The 17,907-nt window shown below is 41.0% G+C and overlaps 1 protein-coding gene across 3 annotated transcripts in view; it reads right to left on the reverse strand.

Moving 5' to 3' along the window:
* Nucleotides 1-15,952, reverse strand: part of NCOA5 (nuclear receptor coactivator 5) — a 30,526-nt gene extending 14,574 nt beyond the window's left edge. For 2 of the 3 annotated variants that reach the window (XM_082671237.1, XM_082671238.1), the window contains exons 1-2: nt 15,838-15,952; nt 4,002-4,068 (exon numbers count right to left, since the gene is read on the reverse strand). In XM_082671237.1, coding sequence (XP_082527363.1) covers nt 4,002-4,039 — 38 coding nt within the window. In that variant the 5' untranslated portion in view covers nt 4,040-4,068; nt 15,838-15,952. The remainder of the gene's footprint in view (nt 1-4,001; nt 4,069-15,837) is intronic. The other variant, XM_082671239.1, reaches the window with a different exon arrangement.
* Between the last annotated feature and the right edge of the window lie 1,955 nt (nt 15,953-17,907).

The following is a 17,907-nucleotide window of genomic DNA, read 5'->3' on the forward strand; positions in this document are numbered from 1 at the left end:
ATGCTTCTCCCTAGGAAGCACACTGATGATTTTCTCAAACACAAATACGACTCTTCTGTTGGTAGAGAGAGGCGGCACTTGCTGAGAACTGACGGCTCTTCTTTAAGTGTTAGTGCAGAGGTAATCACAGCCTGCAATCTTTAATTGTGAAGCCCACCTAGAGCTAGGGCCATCTCATACCCAAGGAGCAAGCAGTTATCAAAGGAATTAACACTGTGGATACACAGAAATCACCTCGGGCTACATAAGAAACTTGTCTACAGTTAGGTTATTTCTTTTCTTCTTTAAAGAACTGAAATATAGTTGATGATGACGAGGTTATTTTTGATGAACCAATCCTTGATGATTTTCACCAAAGAGGCACCAGGCCTAACATCCTTCACGAATACATAGGGAAATTCTCTGCAGAGTTCTTGATGTAGACAAGTTAATTCTATTTGCTTTTTTTCAGGTCATGCAGGAAGGTTTAGGAAATGCAGAGTCTCACTTGGAAGCCACGTCTGCATAAGGATATATTCCAGACCTGGATTGCCGAAGTGTTGAGCTGAAGATGAAAACTGAGAACTGAGGTACGACTAGAATCATGGTCCAGTCTCTGAGGAAGGTAAGGACTGATGCCTAGCACCAATGCTAGACAAGCTGCATGGTAACTATGCAATGTACTCAATGCATACAATGGAGTCCAATGAAGTGGTCCAAGGATTAAATGATGAGAATTCAGGCTGAAATCTGATCCAGAGCAGGGATCCCTGATGCAGAATTCTGTGCTTGGCTGGGCCAATATTGTCAGAACCACATTCTGACAGCTGGAGTCATTAGGGAGGCATATTACTGAACGGAGAGCAAAGCCAGCAGAACCGTGGCTTACAGAGACATTTGAAGAGGTGATAATCCTGTGAAAACTCCCAAAGATACTGAGGTGTTTTGACACTCAAGGTTAAAGTCCAGCAAAACAAGATGTTACAAAGGTCCTGCCAACATGCTTAAAAACAATTCTCTTATTAAAAGTAGCAACACTGAAGACACAGAGTTACAACTTAAGGGAAATGTGTGCTATAGGTAGTGGGGTTTTTTCCTGTGAATAATGCATTTCTCTATGTCTGGGGGCACATAAAATGATTAGGGTTGCCAAATGAAGGCAGTTGGATTGTTGTCAACATACTGGTTCGCTTGGAATTATCTCAAGGTTCTGACTGGAAGCATGCACCCAAAAAGACAGTGCTATCCAGTGTTCACCCTCAGAGAAATGATTAGCCCCTTCCAGACTAACCACACACTTTGCCTACTTACTGTATTTTATTTCTACCCTATTGGTAGATATACCTATTGGTATATCTTGAGATAATTCGTGATCAGGGCAATGATCAAAATGTTAGTGTTCTATTCTGAATACAATGTTCAATTTATCTGGCTTTAAGGTTTGAAAATTTTTATTTTTATTAAATGTAAAAAAACTCTGCTTAGATTTTTAGATGGGGCCCAGAAAAGATTTTACTAAATGTGAACATCCCTCTTCCCCGAACCTTACTAAAGCATGACTATATGAAACTTAATCATGGCAAACACCACGATGAGGAATCCAGTTAGGGACTATCACCAAGGAAGACTGATTCTTAATGGAATCTGAATTAGCCTAGCTGTCCCTTCTATTGATTGCAGATAAAGTGGGAAGCCACAGCCCTATCCACATCCCAAACAACCTCATTTTAGAATTTATTTCTGAGGAAGGTGATATATTAAAAGGTATATAAAGGTAACGTGTATTTATATTTGTAAATCTGGTTAAGGAGAACATTTTAAAAGGCCCCCTCCAATGTTGTTTGTATGTTTTTCCTTGGGGGGGGGGTATTAAAAGAAGAAAAACAGCATAAAATATTTCTTCTATCACAGATGAAATTATGGAGTGGCATTTTAGGTTGGGATGAAATTAATCTTTTAAATTTAATGCAATTTAAAATGTAAATTGCCCTGGCAATGGCTATATTGGATTCCAACCAGGTGAGTTGGTTATTTCCCCTACATTGCCAATGCAGGTTGAATGCCTACAATCAACTGGAAATGTTAAAAGCATCTGGTTAGGTATACTGTTAATGGAATGACATAAAATATTCTTCTCAATCCATAGCACAAATGGGAGCTACTCTGTATTCTGCGATGTGCACTCCCCCTTTTTTGCCTGCGGAAACACACCAACATTATCTAGAGATCATAAGCATCATGGGGACAACAGAAAGGAGGAGGATTTTACCAATGGAGTGTTTTATAGTGACCAATTCCACACTCCTGGTAAGCTACCTACTTCAGAAACACACACACTAGAGCTCCTTAGAAATTAGGTATACACCGTATCTCCTTTCAAGTCATTTAGCAACCACAACTTCCAGTGGAGCCCCATATTTCTGACCAACAGATGCAAACTCTTAGCCACCTGTATTCCATGTTTACTGGGGCAAGGAGCAACACAGAAGGGACTGCCCAACATCTGCAGCATGGTTAGATGCAGCACAACGGAAGCAGACATTATATGGATTTGCTGAAGTTCTACAGGATTCGTTTATGTTCTTTAGCATACTCACACATACACACAAAATGAATCAATACAGTATTTACCTGCAAGCTGCAGGTGTTCGTTATGGTGTTAGAGAGAACAAACAGAATACCAATGTATATGCTCATTTCTGCAGTGAAACCAATGGATGACCAGGGTATCCACCTAACAGCTGTGGTGTAGCTATAGTTGTGGTGTCAGACTCAACTCCTCTGTGCAGGCAGAGTGCTCAAAGAATCTAACTGAAATCAGCAGCATTACTTTGCCTCTAGGGTCTGCTTGAGCTCTGCAGAACAGACACGCGTAATTTAATCCTGGTAGCTTAGAAAATATCCTCACATCCAAGTGGGGGCATATACACCAAACACACAGCAGCCATTCCTTCCTATAAGTAGGTAACAAACTATAGGTGTTTTTGGTCCAAAGCAGGACAACTGTATGTTATGTGTAAATGCCCAGCTAGTTGGGTATATCCCTAGGTGACCTGTGGAGCTACCAGTACAGACTAGGATTCATTGTACTCAGCAGTGTTCAGTTTATCATATGAAATGTAGTTTACTGTGGTATATAGTTTAGGCAGAAAACTGGCGTTTTACTTAGGGGAAAAGTCAAAACCCATGCTGAATATCCACGTGGGCCATGAAGAGACACCAGATATGAGATATATATGTCCACATTCCACACAAAACCGCACACACTACATCCACTTGTGTGCTGTTTACGGAGCCAGACAGTTTGAATATAATATTCTCATCTTTGGTATAAATGGTAACGTTAATAAGGCTCTTCTTTAAGAGAAGGGACCAACTTAATGCACACCTTGAGGATACACATCAGGACTACCTCTTTTGTAAATAGTGGAAGAACATCTGGGGAAATGCCTTTTATTTCCAGGAAAGCTAAGAAAAAGGGAGACTTCTGAGAGGTGGGGTGTTTTTGCCCTTTTTATTTCCCCTCGATAGGTAACCCAAGCATGCGAGCACACAGGGGATCTGCAGCACAGGCACAGTAGCAATCTCTCAAGCAGCACTTTCTGTAAACCTGGGTTAACATCTGGACCAGCAGCCATTTGGAATGAAGAGTCGAATCTCTGCTGCCTGCTGCAGTGCAGCGCAGCACACACCAACGACCCTTGGGCACTCCTGCTGTGGAGGCTCCCATTGACACGTGAGCTGGGGACAGACAGAGATTTATCCTCTTCCAATCGCCTGCAACTTATGTTGCAAGCTGAACTTGCTGGGTTTGTCACGGAAAACACAAAGCTTCCTCTGCATCTCCTGATGTAAGTTTTAAAAAAGCAGCAAGGCCCTTCACACAAGGTTCATGTTCTTATTGTTTGCTTGAGCGTTTCTGATTTGTTGGGGGGAAGAAAAGACCCTTGATGTACGAAGTTGGGCTTAACTCCCCAGAGCCCAACTCTCCCAAGGTAACTCACTGCTTCAGGGTACTTTACCTTCGTGTGGGGCTGGGTCTTGATGGAGCCGTATTCATATTTCTTCTTTCCGCTGCCTTATTAATATCTGAAAAGAATAATCAACCCATCTGTTCAATGCTACGGAATAAAAACAAGATCATCAGCACATTTCAAATGAAAGCAACAACAAAAAAACTACAATGACAACCAGATGGTGTAAGAAAATCCATTCAGCAGACGCACAGTCACTTGGGCAATTTTTATTAAGTTACGGCAGTACATTGTCATGGCTTCGTAGGGAATGTCCCTCAGTTTTCTAGCTAACACATAATTTGTGTAAAACTGATTATGTCAATGCTTTAACACTATGCCAAGCCTAAACCTAACAACTGCCCCCTCTGAAAGGGGAAAAGGTTGTCTTCTAAACTCTTGGAGAACCAGCTGTAAGATTCTTTTTTGAGGGAGGAGAAAGGAAGAAAGAGAATTAAAAAAAAAAAAAAGAAAGAGCAAAGGCAAATCGTTCCATTTTATGCTATAAAGAAGTAATGGCTGGAATCCACTGTCTTAAAACTTCGAATATTCCATGAAGCAGGGCCTCCTTTTAGTTTGCCTTGTGTTGCATTCCACTGGATAGAATCTTCCAGGATGAGATGTAGGAAAGAAATTTATTATTTTCTAAACAAAGTATATGACATGTTAACATCTATAACCCTCATAGGCAAGTACCTAAGAATAAAAACTGGCATCTGGTATAGTAAGGTTAGGTAATAAAACACTCATTGTAAGTTTTCGTTACAGAAGCCTAGCATACACAACCAGATAAAGAACAGTGGAAACATACAAACTTACAGAAAGCCAATATGTGCAGTTAAAGCCTCCCTGCTAAAAACAAAACAAACCTGCTCTGCAAAAACTGAATAATAAAAACACCATTATGTAAGTAAAAAACTGATGAAGTATCTAAAGTACCAATCCATGCCCAAAGATAATACTTGACAATTTTTATATGCCTTAAAGATAAATAAGTACATTAAAGATTTCATACTTTAGTAAATGGAGAAATAAAACTGCTTTCTGCTGCAGTGTAATTTTATTCCCCTTGTTCCATATTAAGCAGTTAACAGTGTATCTAGTGACATTAAATGGTATTAAGCACTCACATAGAGTGCTTTAAAATAGTAATTATGTGTTTGAAAAATTCTAACCAGAATCTTATCATGTGAAAGACCTCAGTAATAACAAAACTTAAGAGGTCTTGGATAGCCTTTACCCTGCTATGTTGTCAACTTGTGAGTTCCTGTTCAAATGAGAATGATCTTCAATTCCATTTTAAGTCAAAGCCCATTATCTTTAGTAGAATGGCTTTTGACCAAACTGAAGGTAACAAAATATGTTCTCTAAAGGACTTGGCCAGTAATACCTGACCATGGGTTTGGTACTGCATGTCACAAGGTGCAACCCTTAAAGTTCACTAAGGCCTGAATTACATGTTGTATAATGACAGGTCTTACAGGGAATACCTAGTTCCTTTTATATGTAATTGTGAAGAGTATCAGTTCAGGTTTAGAAGGGCCTACTGACCTAGTCTGCTCACTTACTTTGTACTGCTTTCTAATATACGGTGACTATGATTCAGAGACAAATGTAATGTCTTTATTTAAGTAGTTTTCAAAGCATCTCTGGAATACATGGGGAGTGGTGTTGGTGGTGTGCAGATTTTTTTAAACAGGTACCATAGGGACTTCCCTAGTGGCGCAGTGGATAAGACTCCACACTCCCGAAGCAAGAGGCCTGGGTTCAATCTCTAGTCAGGGAACTAGATCCCACATGCGTGCCACAACTAAAAGTTCACATGCCACAACTAAGGAGCCCACAAGCCGCAACTAAGGAGCCTGCCTGCCGCAACTAAGGAGCCCACTTGCCACAACTAAGACCCGGAGCAACCAAATAAATAGCTATTTAAAAATAAATAAATAGGTACCATATTTCCCAGCAGGATTCCATGTATTATTAAATGGCCTTGTGAATGAAGAAAACTCATCTAAACACTGACTTGACCTGGCAAATGTTTAGGTGACATGGAACATATGGTACTACTCTAATTGGTGTCTATAAATACTATATAATTTTGCCCTCATCATATGAAAAGGACTACTACATTGTATAATTATATCCAATTCTGTGAGGACCATTATATACAGGACTGGGGAGACCAAAGTAGTCGTGTACCATACACCTTTGGAGCAAAACTGGTTCCAGTTAGAATGAAGGAGGTAAATATTTTCCTTTGAAGTCGGTGAAATTTTTTTGCAATCATTTGAAAGATTTAAAAATTCAAGATTATATCTTTAAACGATTCTGATTGTAATTTGCCTCCTAGTATCTATTTTCATGGAGTAGTACAAAGGAATTATATTTGGATGGTGTGGCTTATGTTTCTTTTGCAAAAAAGAGAATTCTTAGACTATTTTCTTAATTTTAGGAGTTAGCAAACTTTTAGTGTGGTATGTCAAGTGTTTGTTTATTCATTCCTATTTAAGAGTTCCTTAAACCTCCATCTTGAGTAAGATATGGAGAAAATGAGACCTGGAAAATTTTGATAGTCTCATTGCCATCTAAGAGGACTCACTGCTCAGGTTAGGGTAGAGGTGGAGGGGTTTTCAGTGAGAGTTATGAAAAACTATTATCACGACCAATTCCCATACAGAAAAAATCCTAACATATATGCACACAGAACTTTTGGAAAACCTAGGAGTTCAGAAATACAGGAAGACTACAGAAGCTACCAAAAGTGGAAATAACTTCAGGGGGCTTATCATGGTACAGCAAAGATTTAAAGAATCAGAAAAAAAAAAACCTTGCCCCATCCCAATTTTCTGTCAAACAATTTGAAAACTCATCAATTGGAGGTTCATTTGAACAAGTTTCTCTCTGAAAATGAAAATACTGGGACTGGTAAAGGAGGCTTTTGTATTAATTAGTTTAATTAGATTATTTTATTTCTTAATCCTTACTGAGATACATAATCTACACCAAGGAAACAGAAATATTAATGTAAAGGAGAAGGGAAAACAGACGGAAAGACAATTTGGGAATCTTTCTGGACATTAGGTGGGAAACAAAATTGGAGAGAATATAACTAACAAGAGGGCAGTGGTAACTTAAGAGCCTCCAATGAGAGGTGGAATGCCTCCTCTGCATAGAAAAGGGAAGAAATGGTGCTTCTTTTCCCTCCTGCTTTACTTTATCCGGGCCAACTCAGTCTCTTAGTGTCTCTTCCACCTCAGTTTGGTTGGTAGTTCTATACTTTGTCAATTTATTAGCAATGTGAATGCCATTCAAAATCACCATCACCACAGGTGCTTAACTTTCACCTGAATATCTATAATTTCCAACGGGTGAAAACAGTTAAAAGTACTACTCAGGTAAGAATTTTTAGACAAGAAAAACAGCATCAATTGAAGGGATTTACATAAAAGGAAAAAATGCGAAAAAAATCTGGAAAACATAATGTTATACAGGAAGTGGCAGAGCTATTTTAAATCACAAAAGAATGGGGTAAAGAACTCCCAAAGGAAGACACAATGCCTAATCTACAATTTTATTTTAGACTAATATGCCAGACAGGGTTCACACAATGTTCTTAGATATGTTATAAATAAAAATGCATGTTTCATTCATAGTATCAGAAACTGCTTTGGCTCTATTTTTTTTTTATTTACTTTTGGCTGCGTTGTTGCGGCACGCGGGCATCTCATTGCAGTGGCTTCTCTTGTTGCGGAGCACGGGCTCTAGGTGCTCGGGCGTCGGTAGTTTTGGCACGTGGGCTCAGCAGTTGTGGCATGTGGGCTCTAGAGCACAACAGGATCAGTAGTTGTGGCGCACAGGCTTAGTTGCTCCGCTGCATGTGGGATCTTCCCGGCCCAGGGCTCAAACCCACGTCCCATGCACTGGCAGGTGGATTCTTAACCACTGTGCCAACAGGGAAGCCCCATGCTCTATTTTTTAACTGTATCACTGTAAAATAATTCTTTTCACCTTAAAACCAATTTTTATACTTCAAAGACTATCACAATGGAAAACAGTGAGAACTACTTTAAACAAGTGCATTTTGAACCACAACATTTGACAGTACCACGACTGGTTGAAATAACCCAGAAGTCTATACAATTTCTTTTCTCTCTCTTTTTTTTTTTTTTTGGCTGCGCCACAGGGCTTGCAGGATCTTAGTTCCCTGACTAGGGATTGAACCCAGGCCCCCTGCAGTGGAAGCACAGAGTCCTAACCACTGGACCACCAGGGAATTCACTACAATTTCAATAAGTGATTACAAATGAAATAAAGCTTGCCAAAAGGTCTAGTTGAAAACCAACCAACAATCAGGAGTTATTAAATTGGAGATACATGATGACAAAGGTGATGTACTTGGAAAACCATACTGATGAGACAGTGGATATCACACAGTAACTCCTAAAACTGGGAAGGGAAAGGACAGGACTTCTCATTGAAACTATATTTATGAAGATGACTTTGATGATATATTGTAACATCAGGGATATCATTTATGCGTTATACTGTAAAGAGTCAGGGATAAGAGAATGCCCTGCTTGCTGTTTCTAAATCAATCCTTTAAGCTCACTTTGAAAACTACACATTCCCTCATATTTGATTATCTCCTTCAATTTCTAATTAAAATAATTATTATGCCCTTAATGGTAGAATATTATTCCAGGGAACAGGAATGGGGGAAAGAGCCTGCATAAGAACATTATGTGCATCATCTCATGCAATCCTTTCTACAACTCTTGGAGTTAAGTACTATTATGATCTCTATTTTGTGAATGAGGAAATCTGAAGTTTAGAGAAATTAAGTGACTTAGCTGAGGCCACAAGATGATCAAAAGGCAGAGCTAGAACTCAAAACCAGGTGTGTCTGACACTAAAGTGCTTAAACATGTTATGCTGACTCCAACAGGGAGTAGAAAGACCTGATTTCCATTCTAAATACTGGCGAGGACTCCCTGATCAAATGCTGATGGAATCTGGAAAAGGCACAGTCTATGCTGGTCACTGCAATGTGTAAGTGCCCCAGACACTCAATAGGATAGGACCTGCTTATTCAATTACAACTTCGATTTCTATCACCTCAAATCACAATGTTTCTGGCTTTTGCTACTGACATTCTATTATTCACTTCAACCTCTCAGACAAAAATTCTCTGTCAACATTTAATTTTCTGCCCTTTTGACTTCTTTTGAGAAAAGAACACTTGGCTCGGATCAGCAAATCTGAGTTCTAGTCCTACTTTGGGGGGGTGGGGGCGGATTTAGTCAAGTCACTTAATTTCTCTGAACCTGATAAAGTGGATATTCTACCTGTATTAGTTATATTGATTCAAGATTATCAGCTAAGAGAAAAAGCTCACTAATTTGGATTGACAAAGGTTGAGCTAATCTAAACTACTAAAAAAGTTGTACCTACACAAAATTCAAAATACAGGTGTATTTAAAACAGGTAAAATTTCAGTAAACTGTACAAGTAGAGATCCTTAGAGAACTAAATTAATGAACTTAAAAAGTACAGTACATCAAATGCTTCTATACATACCACGTGTCACACTCTATACTAGGTCTTAAGATATATGGAAACAACAAGGCTAAAGTCTCTGCCTTAAAGGAGTTCACTGCTTAATAAAGGAGAGAGGCACATGTATATAATCACAATATAATTTAAAGTGGGATTGTGGCAGAGACAATGAAGGCCTAACTATGTGTATATGTGTGGCAGGGCAGAGAGAAGACTGGGAGGAATAGGGGGCAAAGGAGAGGTGGAGGAGGTGGAAAGGCCTAAAAGTAACATTTAAAATGAGTCCTGAAGAATGAGCAGTTTACCAGAAAGAGAGAAGTCACTACAGCACATGCAAAGGGAAAGGAGTGGTGTGAAGGACATAAGTTAGAAATACCATAGGAGTTTAATGTAGGGAATGGGAGGATAGGAGCAGGAAAAGAGAGGAATTACAGATGCAAGCCAGAGTAGACTAGATAACAAAAAACTTTGCCATGGCAAAGGAAGAAATTGGTGGCAAGAGGGCCTGTTAGGAGGCTATGCGCTGAACTACCATAAACTGAGTTTCAGTGAAGCCAAATTAAGGAAGGTTTACTGTATGTATATTCAAAAAAAGAATGTATTTAAACCTCAGACATTCAAAATACTGCCCGTTATAATAATGTCCTTCAAGGATCATTGGTTTGACACTGAAGGGACCATGTGGGAGAAAAATATTTAAAACGTTATGATTTTACCTTCAATAAAGGGATATAAAATGAACTGATGGCCAGAGGAATCAGTATTTAATAGCAACAATCCACTGATTACGAAGAAACAAACAACAAACCGCTCTTCCTCATTTTTTTCTAATATCGTAAAAAAAAATCTAATTGTGATAAAAAACACATCATATACATTTATCATCTTAACTATTTTTAAGTGTACGGTTCAGTAGTGTTACGCATATTCACACAGTTGTGCAACAGGTCTCCAGCATTTTTTCACCTTGCAAAACTAACTCTTATACCCATTAAACAACTCCTCACCTTCTCCCTTCGTTTATATATATATTCTTTTCACTCTCCACATCACATTTCTTTAATGAAGATACATCAGCGCCATCTGAGAAGATGTTTAAAAATCAGATTCCTAGACCCTTCTCAAACTTTTAGAATCTGAGGATGAAGCCTGGGAATCTGCATTTTAACAAGTTTCTCAGGTGATTCTTGGCAGGTATTTGGGAACTACAGTACTACTCTATTATCTATTTATCCCTGTAGTTTATGCATAACATATAATTAGGTTCTCCATTTAAAAACCCTTCTAAACTCCTGTGTTCAAGGGGAAATAGCTCATAAACATGTTACAAAGAACATGTCACAATGGCTAAAATCTGTAAAAATACAATCCCTGAAAACAGTATAGAAAGTATAATCACATAGCAACCTCCAAAGGAAATGGGATCAACCCAAGTTTCCATAGTGCTAAAGGTAATAATAATATCCAATTATAAGGTCAGTGCCCCCTCCCCCCACAAGGAGTGTGCAGTCCATCACTTCCCTTCAATTTCATCTGATCATTTAAAAAGTATCCTGAAAATTTAAGCTTCTTTTTCCAATCCTGTAGTTACAAACTGGCAGGAAAAATATTAACCACCAAGCTTGCCACTTTTTAACAGCATGTTATCCACTTCTTTGGCTAAAAAGGGTCAAACTACCCATTAAAGTTCTCTCTAAATTCTGCAAACTAGAGCTGTCAGTATAGTTTTGCTGGCAGGGGCTAGAACTTCTGAGGCATTTTGCTTTCATACCTAAATGCAACAAAGAGAAAAATGGACACATACATATAATTTCACATTCACACTATTACAAGCAAAGTGAAGCAAATCTAAAGTTATTAAGCAGACCATGCAATCTTGGTAGGTCTGCTTTCTTCTCCATAAGGTGAAAGCTCTGACTGATGTGAATGGAAGGGATTAAAATATTGAAAACTCCAGACATTTTAACTATTCTTCTTACCTCTAGTTCAAACTATGAAGCCAAAAAACATTTTATAGTTAAAATTAATGTCTCTCTTAAAACAAACGCATTAACAGAAACTCAACCATAAACCAGAGCTGTCAATTCCCATTAGTAATCTTATACAAATAGATTAGTACTAGAACCTGCTTCAACCTTCCATTTTCAGTGAAAGCTCATTTTCTAAAGTCCTACATCGGGGGTTCTCAAAACTTTAACGTACATAAAAACTGCACGGGTGGCTTCTGAAAGGCAGATTCTCTAGCTTTCTCTTCCAAAGATAGGTCAGTTAGGAGTTGGGGTGGGGAGCTGCATCCAAGAATCTGCATTTCCAAAAAGCTGTTCTAGTGATTCTGATGCTGTCCTACTGTAAGTTTACCAAAGGCTGCAAAAAAGTTCAATTATATATTTATAACTCTAAGTTGTAAAATTGAGCGAAAGTCATGTTTTTCCTATTTTTTTCTTTTGGATATCAAAAGTAATTTCTGAATAGAGATTAAAAATAAATTTCTTGTATCATCTCTGACCCTAAATACTTGTTATTACTATCTCAATCTCCAACTGCATGATTAAGTATGCAACTTCAAGCCAAAGTACTTACAATTCAAAGTTCTTCAAAGCTTGCCCACTAACTGCAGAATCAACCTAACCTTCAGTAATTCAATCATTCCGGATCCAAACCAGGGGACCACTCAAGATATTTTTTAGAACTAAAGTTATAAGACACTCTGCTTTATAACTGTTCACTAATGCAACTTAAGTTCCCCTGCTCTTTGCCTAAAGTTGTTGGTCTTTGCATAGGTCAACAATAATGTTGTTTTGAACATGAAATAAAGGGAAAAGAGTCTTATGGTCTGGAAAAGTTCTGATTCTTTGAGGGGAATTATTTTCTTAACATAAAAGTAATTGGTCCAGTTGACCTATTATCTTTTATTTTTTAGTGACAGGATAAAGAATGAAAATGACCATCCCTATAAATACTCGTATCTGGTGGTAATAAAACCACCGTTTAAAAAGCAGCAGGCATGCTGGTATTATATATTTAGCTGTCAGTACAGTTCATATTTCCCTAATGTGCTGCTGCTTCAGCCAGTGGCCTTACCCTGATCCTTTCCTTAATGCCTCTCATTAATGAGAATTACACAGAGGGTAATTTTCTGTTTGTCACTGTTCTTTTAACTTCCTGATAGTTTACTTCAAGTAACTGAATAGTCTGGACAATGTGTACGCTGTTCACAGGACAAATCTTTTGGCACAAAAAGGCTGATAGAGCTTTAAAAGTATTTGTCTTAAAGACATATGGTAATCATTAGTTAACGGCAAGGTACAGAGAGCAAACCGAGAATAGAAGAAAGAGTGGTCAGTTTGGGGGAACACTACTACCATAGGATGTTCGTGGGAGGAGAGCAAGAGAAAGGCATCACAATACCTTCCTCTCTTGGACATCTACATTGCACATGTTTAGTATATTAAAGCCTCTGAGAAGTTTTGGAGTAAGAACAATGCTTTACCTCAACAATTCCCAATTTTGCTTGACCACAAAATCTTTTACCTTCAATAATTTCTTGAATATGTTCTACTAATATGTTATATTGGGCAAGAAATATAACCTCTCTGAGCCACTGTTTTCCTCATATGCAAAAAAGATATAACAATAAGACAGGTCTACCTATCTCACAAGAGGATTGGCAGGAGAAAATGGGTTGGTATTTGTAAACCTGCTTTGTGAACCATAAGCACTGCTAGTTGTATGTTATCATTGCCACCAAGAGTAATAGTGAGCGTAGGAATAGATGTTTCATTCCTAGTGTGGAGAGTCAAAAACAAAGAAACAGGGCTTCCCTGGTGGCGCAGTGGTTGAGAGTCTCCCTGCCGATGCAGGGGACACGGGTTCGTGCCCCGGCCCGGGAAGATCCCACATGCCACGGAGCGGCTGGGCCCGTGAGCCATGGCCGCTGAACCTGCGCATCCAGAGCCTGTGCTCCGCAACGGGAGGGGCCGCAGCAGTGAGAGGCCCGCGTACCGCAAAAAACAACAACAACAACAAAAAAAAACCAACACAAAGAAACAATGTAAACAAAACAGAATAAAATATTAAATATACTTCCTCCAAAGGTTTTCCATTCTTAAAAGCACAACTGAACTCCAACAATTTGCACAAAAATAATAAGCTGTACAAAGGCACTGCCATCTGCAGGCCATAGAGAATGAATGCTTGCAATGGTTATTTAAAATGAAGTTTCAAACCATCAGGTGCTCCTTCTCATTAGACTTCTAAAGCCTTTCCAAAAAATGTTTATTCTTAGCCTTGGAGCACTGGTAGATGAGGCTCCATTTGCTGAAGTTCTGAAACTGACTGGAGTAAAATAACATTCTCATTTCTTCTCCACACAGGACTGCTGCTTAGAAATGTGAAGAAAATTACCTTAGCCTTCCGTAAATTCTACACTGTGCTCATACAAAGTAATCCCAAGGAATATGGATTTTTCACACAGCCTTTGAGGGAAAAAAACCCTTGAATGGCCTAGGCTGACTTTTCTCTCAGTGAGTTAGAGTCAATCTACTCTCTCACACACAAAAACAGAGCTTATGGATATACTGCAAATAGGAACAGACGGTTGACTAATGAATAAGTTAATTCACCAATGCCTCCTTCAAAGTGTGGTGTTCAGAGGCGTGTGCCATTGAACAACCTGCGCCTAGAAAAATTCCTTCCACTGGGCCTTCTCCAGCACAGCCTACAAGGAAAATCACTGTTTCTATGTTTTAGGTTAAGAGACTGTCAGAGGTTTCAAAGAATATCTGGAGAGTGACAGATGAGCTAAAAGAAAGGCAAAGAGATCAGAATGAAGGAAGAAACTGACGTTGAAATATAGCCAAGTGATCGCCAATATTCACAGCGCAAAGCTTGGGCTTTACTGTTTTGGAAAAGTCAACACCAAAGTTAGTTTTCACACCCAGACTGACTCGTACAGAAAACATTAAACCTAGAGTTGTCAAAAGCCAAATCCATCGGCGCTGGCAGAAACATCTTTTTTGAACTGTCCGGTAGCTACCACACCACGATGCTACAAGAAAACTGAGGAGGCACACCGGATGCCCTTGAGCGCAGTCCCTGAAGTTCTCTGGGACTATCCCGCGTTAAGTCAATAACGAGAACAGTTTACAACGAGAAAGCTTACAACATTATTATCCCCGAAGACCCTGGGGCATTTCATGGAATCTGCTATGCCTCAGGGAACAATTTCGTGCACAGAGCTAAACGCAGAAGGAGCACAATTAACCCCATACTCCTAGAGCAGCGTTTCCCAGAGCGTGGAACGCAGAATAATTTCAGGAGGAATCAGGACGCACTGTTTATTTTAATACATAAGTATTTATTTCTTTATGAGCATTAGAAAAATAACTGGCTTTCCATCATACGCTTCGTGATTTACGTTTCCACCTTAAACAAATATATTTAAAAAGGAGAAAAGAGTCAGTTTAAAGAAGAAAAAAGTAACATTTGGTAAATAAACAGCAGTACAATGGGTACACGGACATAAAAGTGCAACGCGAGAGACTGAAACAGGGGAAACGCCGTTCTAAAAAAAGCCCCCGGCGGGTCGTCCGGGTGCGGAAAGTGCCCGGGGTCCAGAGAATGAGAGCCAGCCGGTTGGGACGCTGGCTCGGTCGCTAGTTGCCAGGGTAACCGCGGGCCCGGTTGCTTTCCCCGTTTTCTGGGCCCGGGTCCGCGTTATAAAACGGGTGTGTGGGGGGAGGGTGTCACATAACAACGAGACGCCTCGAGGATGCTATCGAGGGGCCGCGAGGCGGGCGGCGGCGATGGGGAACAGAGCATTCGGTTCGCCGCCCGGCGCCGCGCGCCCAGCGGAACGCCCGGTGAGGCCGGCCGCCTCGTCCCAGGTTTGAATCCCGACTGCGCCACCGACTCGCTGAGGACCCGCAGGCGAGCGACTTCACGTTTCGAGAAGGGGGCGCGGGGTGTGCAGCCCTAGCCTACAGAGGAGCCCGGAGGACTGTTATCGGCGGGTCGCGCACAGACTGGAGGCGGCAATGCGGCGCTGCCCGCCCGGAGCCCACCTCCAGCCGCTCCGACTGGCCGGGCCTATGCCCGACGGGAACCAAAGAAGGCCGCGCCCCGCACCGGGCATGCGCAGCCCCGCGCGCACCCGGAGAGGAGCCGAGGCCGCGGCCGCGCGTCGAGCGGGCCCTCCCGCTTCAGCCTCCCCATCCGGCCCCGGCCCCCCTCAACCGCCTGCCCGTCAGCCCCACGCCTCGGCGGACGGCCACCGCTTCCCGGCACTCACCGCTACCAGCGCGGCGGGCTCCCGGCCGCTTCTTCGCCTTAGGCCCGCCGCTGCCGCCTCCGCCTCAGCCCACCTGCCCGCCGTAGGACAAAGGCGCCACCAACCGACCAGCGCGGGCACGAGGCAATGGCGGCCGGGGCGGAGAGTGGGGGCAGAGGGCGCGCACGCAGCGGCAGGCGCGGCAATGTCGCAAGAGCGCGCAGGTTTGCGGCAGGGCTGAGTTGGAGCGTCGATCTCCTTAGCAATGAGGGCGTGGAAGTGGCTCGGGCGGTGGTTGAGAACGCGAGGGGTTGCCGAGTAACGGCGTCCCCGGCTGAGGATGGGTCCCAGTCCTGGTCCCCTCCCCCTAAAGGGCTTCGCCTTTCTTCTGATGTTCAGAGTACTTTCTTTCCTCTCTAACTGTGGAAATAGATCATTTAAATTCTAGAATACCTTGATTTCGTCTTGCATAAAACTCAACACCTATAGATGTGTGTATTGGAGACTAGTATATATATTCCCGTAATCTGCGGATCACAAGGAACAAAGAGAGCAGAGAGATAGAGAAAATGTTTTATTTAAATTTACATTTAAAGAGGCTGTGTGTCCTATTAGTTTCACTAACAAGAGGCAAAAGGATTCTGGTGATATAGTCACAGGTTCTTTTTGAATTATTTCTTTCTTTCTGGAATATTCATTCAGTGTCAAAAAGAAATTTCCCAGAATGTTGACCGTGAAGCACGTAAAATGTTGTATTGTTCATTTAATCTGTAGAATATATTTGTCACAGGGAATAGAATTTGCTCACACAATTGTAAATACACTCTATTAATCACGCCGATGGCTATGTGAATCAGGTAGGCTTTTTTATTAGTTAGGAAATGCCCCAGACCCCATAGGGTCTAGTTTTTCTCCTTGTGAATAGTTCATGCAAAATAAAAACGGTGGCTGTGAAATTTGAACACTATGGGAAATCAGATTTCTTTGACACCAGCTCATATGCTCCCTCCTTCACTAATTTATTCACTGAATGTTTATTATACACCTACTAGGTGGCCCTATGATTTATTATACACCTACTTGCTAGGCACTATCATAAGCAAGGGCAGACCCATCCCTGCTATCTTGGAGATGCTGTGCAGTGGAGAGATAGAATTAGGCGAATAATCACACTTGTGTACAAACAAAAATAACTGAAGGAAAGAAATAGGGATCCACTCTTTTGTCTAGTCTTTCTCCTTGTGAATAGTACAGGGTGTGTCTGATGCCTATGAGCAGATATGTTTGGCCTTCAGATCCTTCCCATAATTCATCATGGCACCTGGGAAAATGGAAGCTGTGTGTTTATTTCCGACTCCACTGAGAGGTTCTGAAGGCAGATAGGGACTTCTACTCCCAGGAGTTTCCCCTTTATCCCAGGTTGTTCACTCACTCTAGATGAGAAGGCTCAGGATTTTGTGGATTCACCTGCTTTCCTGATATCCTTTTCTGGGTCAGGTTAAAAACCACACTGACTCAGTTTAGAATCTTCTGTTTCTTTCCTTGATTACGCCTTTTTGATGTTTATGCCATAAAGTTGTACCCGTTTCTTTTTAAAAAAAATTTATTTATTTATTTTTGGCTGCACTGGGTCTTTGTTGCTGCTCGCGGGCTTTCTCTACTTGCGGCGAGCAGGAGCTACTCTTCTTTGCGGTGCACATGCTTCTCATTGCGGTGGATTCTCTTGTTGAGGAGCACGGGCTTCAGTAGTCGTGGCACACAGGCTTAGTTGCTCCACGGCATGTGGGGTCTACCCGGAGCAGGGCTCGAACCCATCTCCCCTGCATTGGCAGGCGGATTCTTAACCAGTGTGCCGCCAGGAAAGTCCAAATTGTACCCTTTTCATTGTCTGGTTGAATTCTCTTAATTTTGGGGGGTATCCTTTAACTTAATTTTTTATTATTGGTTAGATACACAAGGACAGAGATTCTGTGACTCCACTGCATCCTGCTATTTTTACCCACCCAGAAGTTTCACATTATCTCATTTACTCTTCACAACAACTCTATGTGATAGATACTATATATTTTTAAAATTTTATTTTTATTTCTG

This window comes from Grampus griseus, assembly GCF_964374135.1.
Source record: "Grampus griseus genome assembly, chromosome: 14".
NCBI classification, from domain to species: Eukaryota; Metazoa; Chordata; class Mammalia; order Artiodactyla; family Delphinidae; genus Grampus; species Grampus griseus.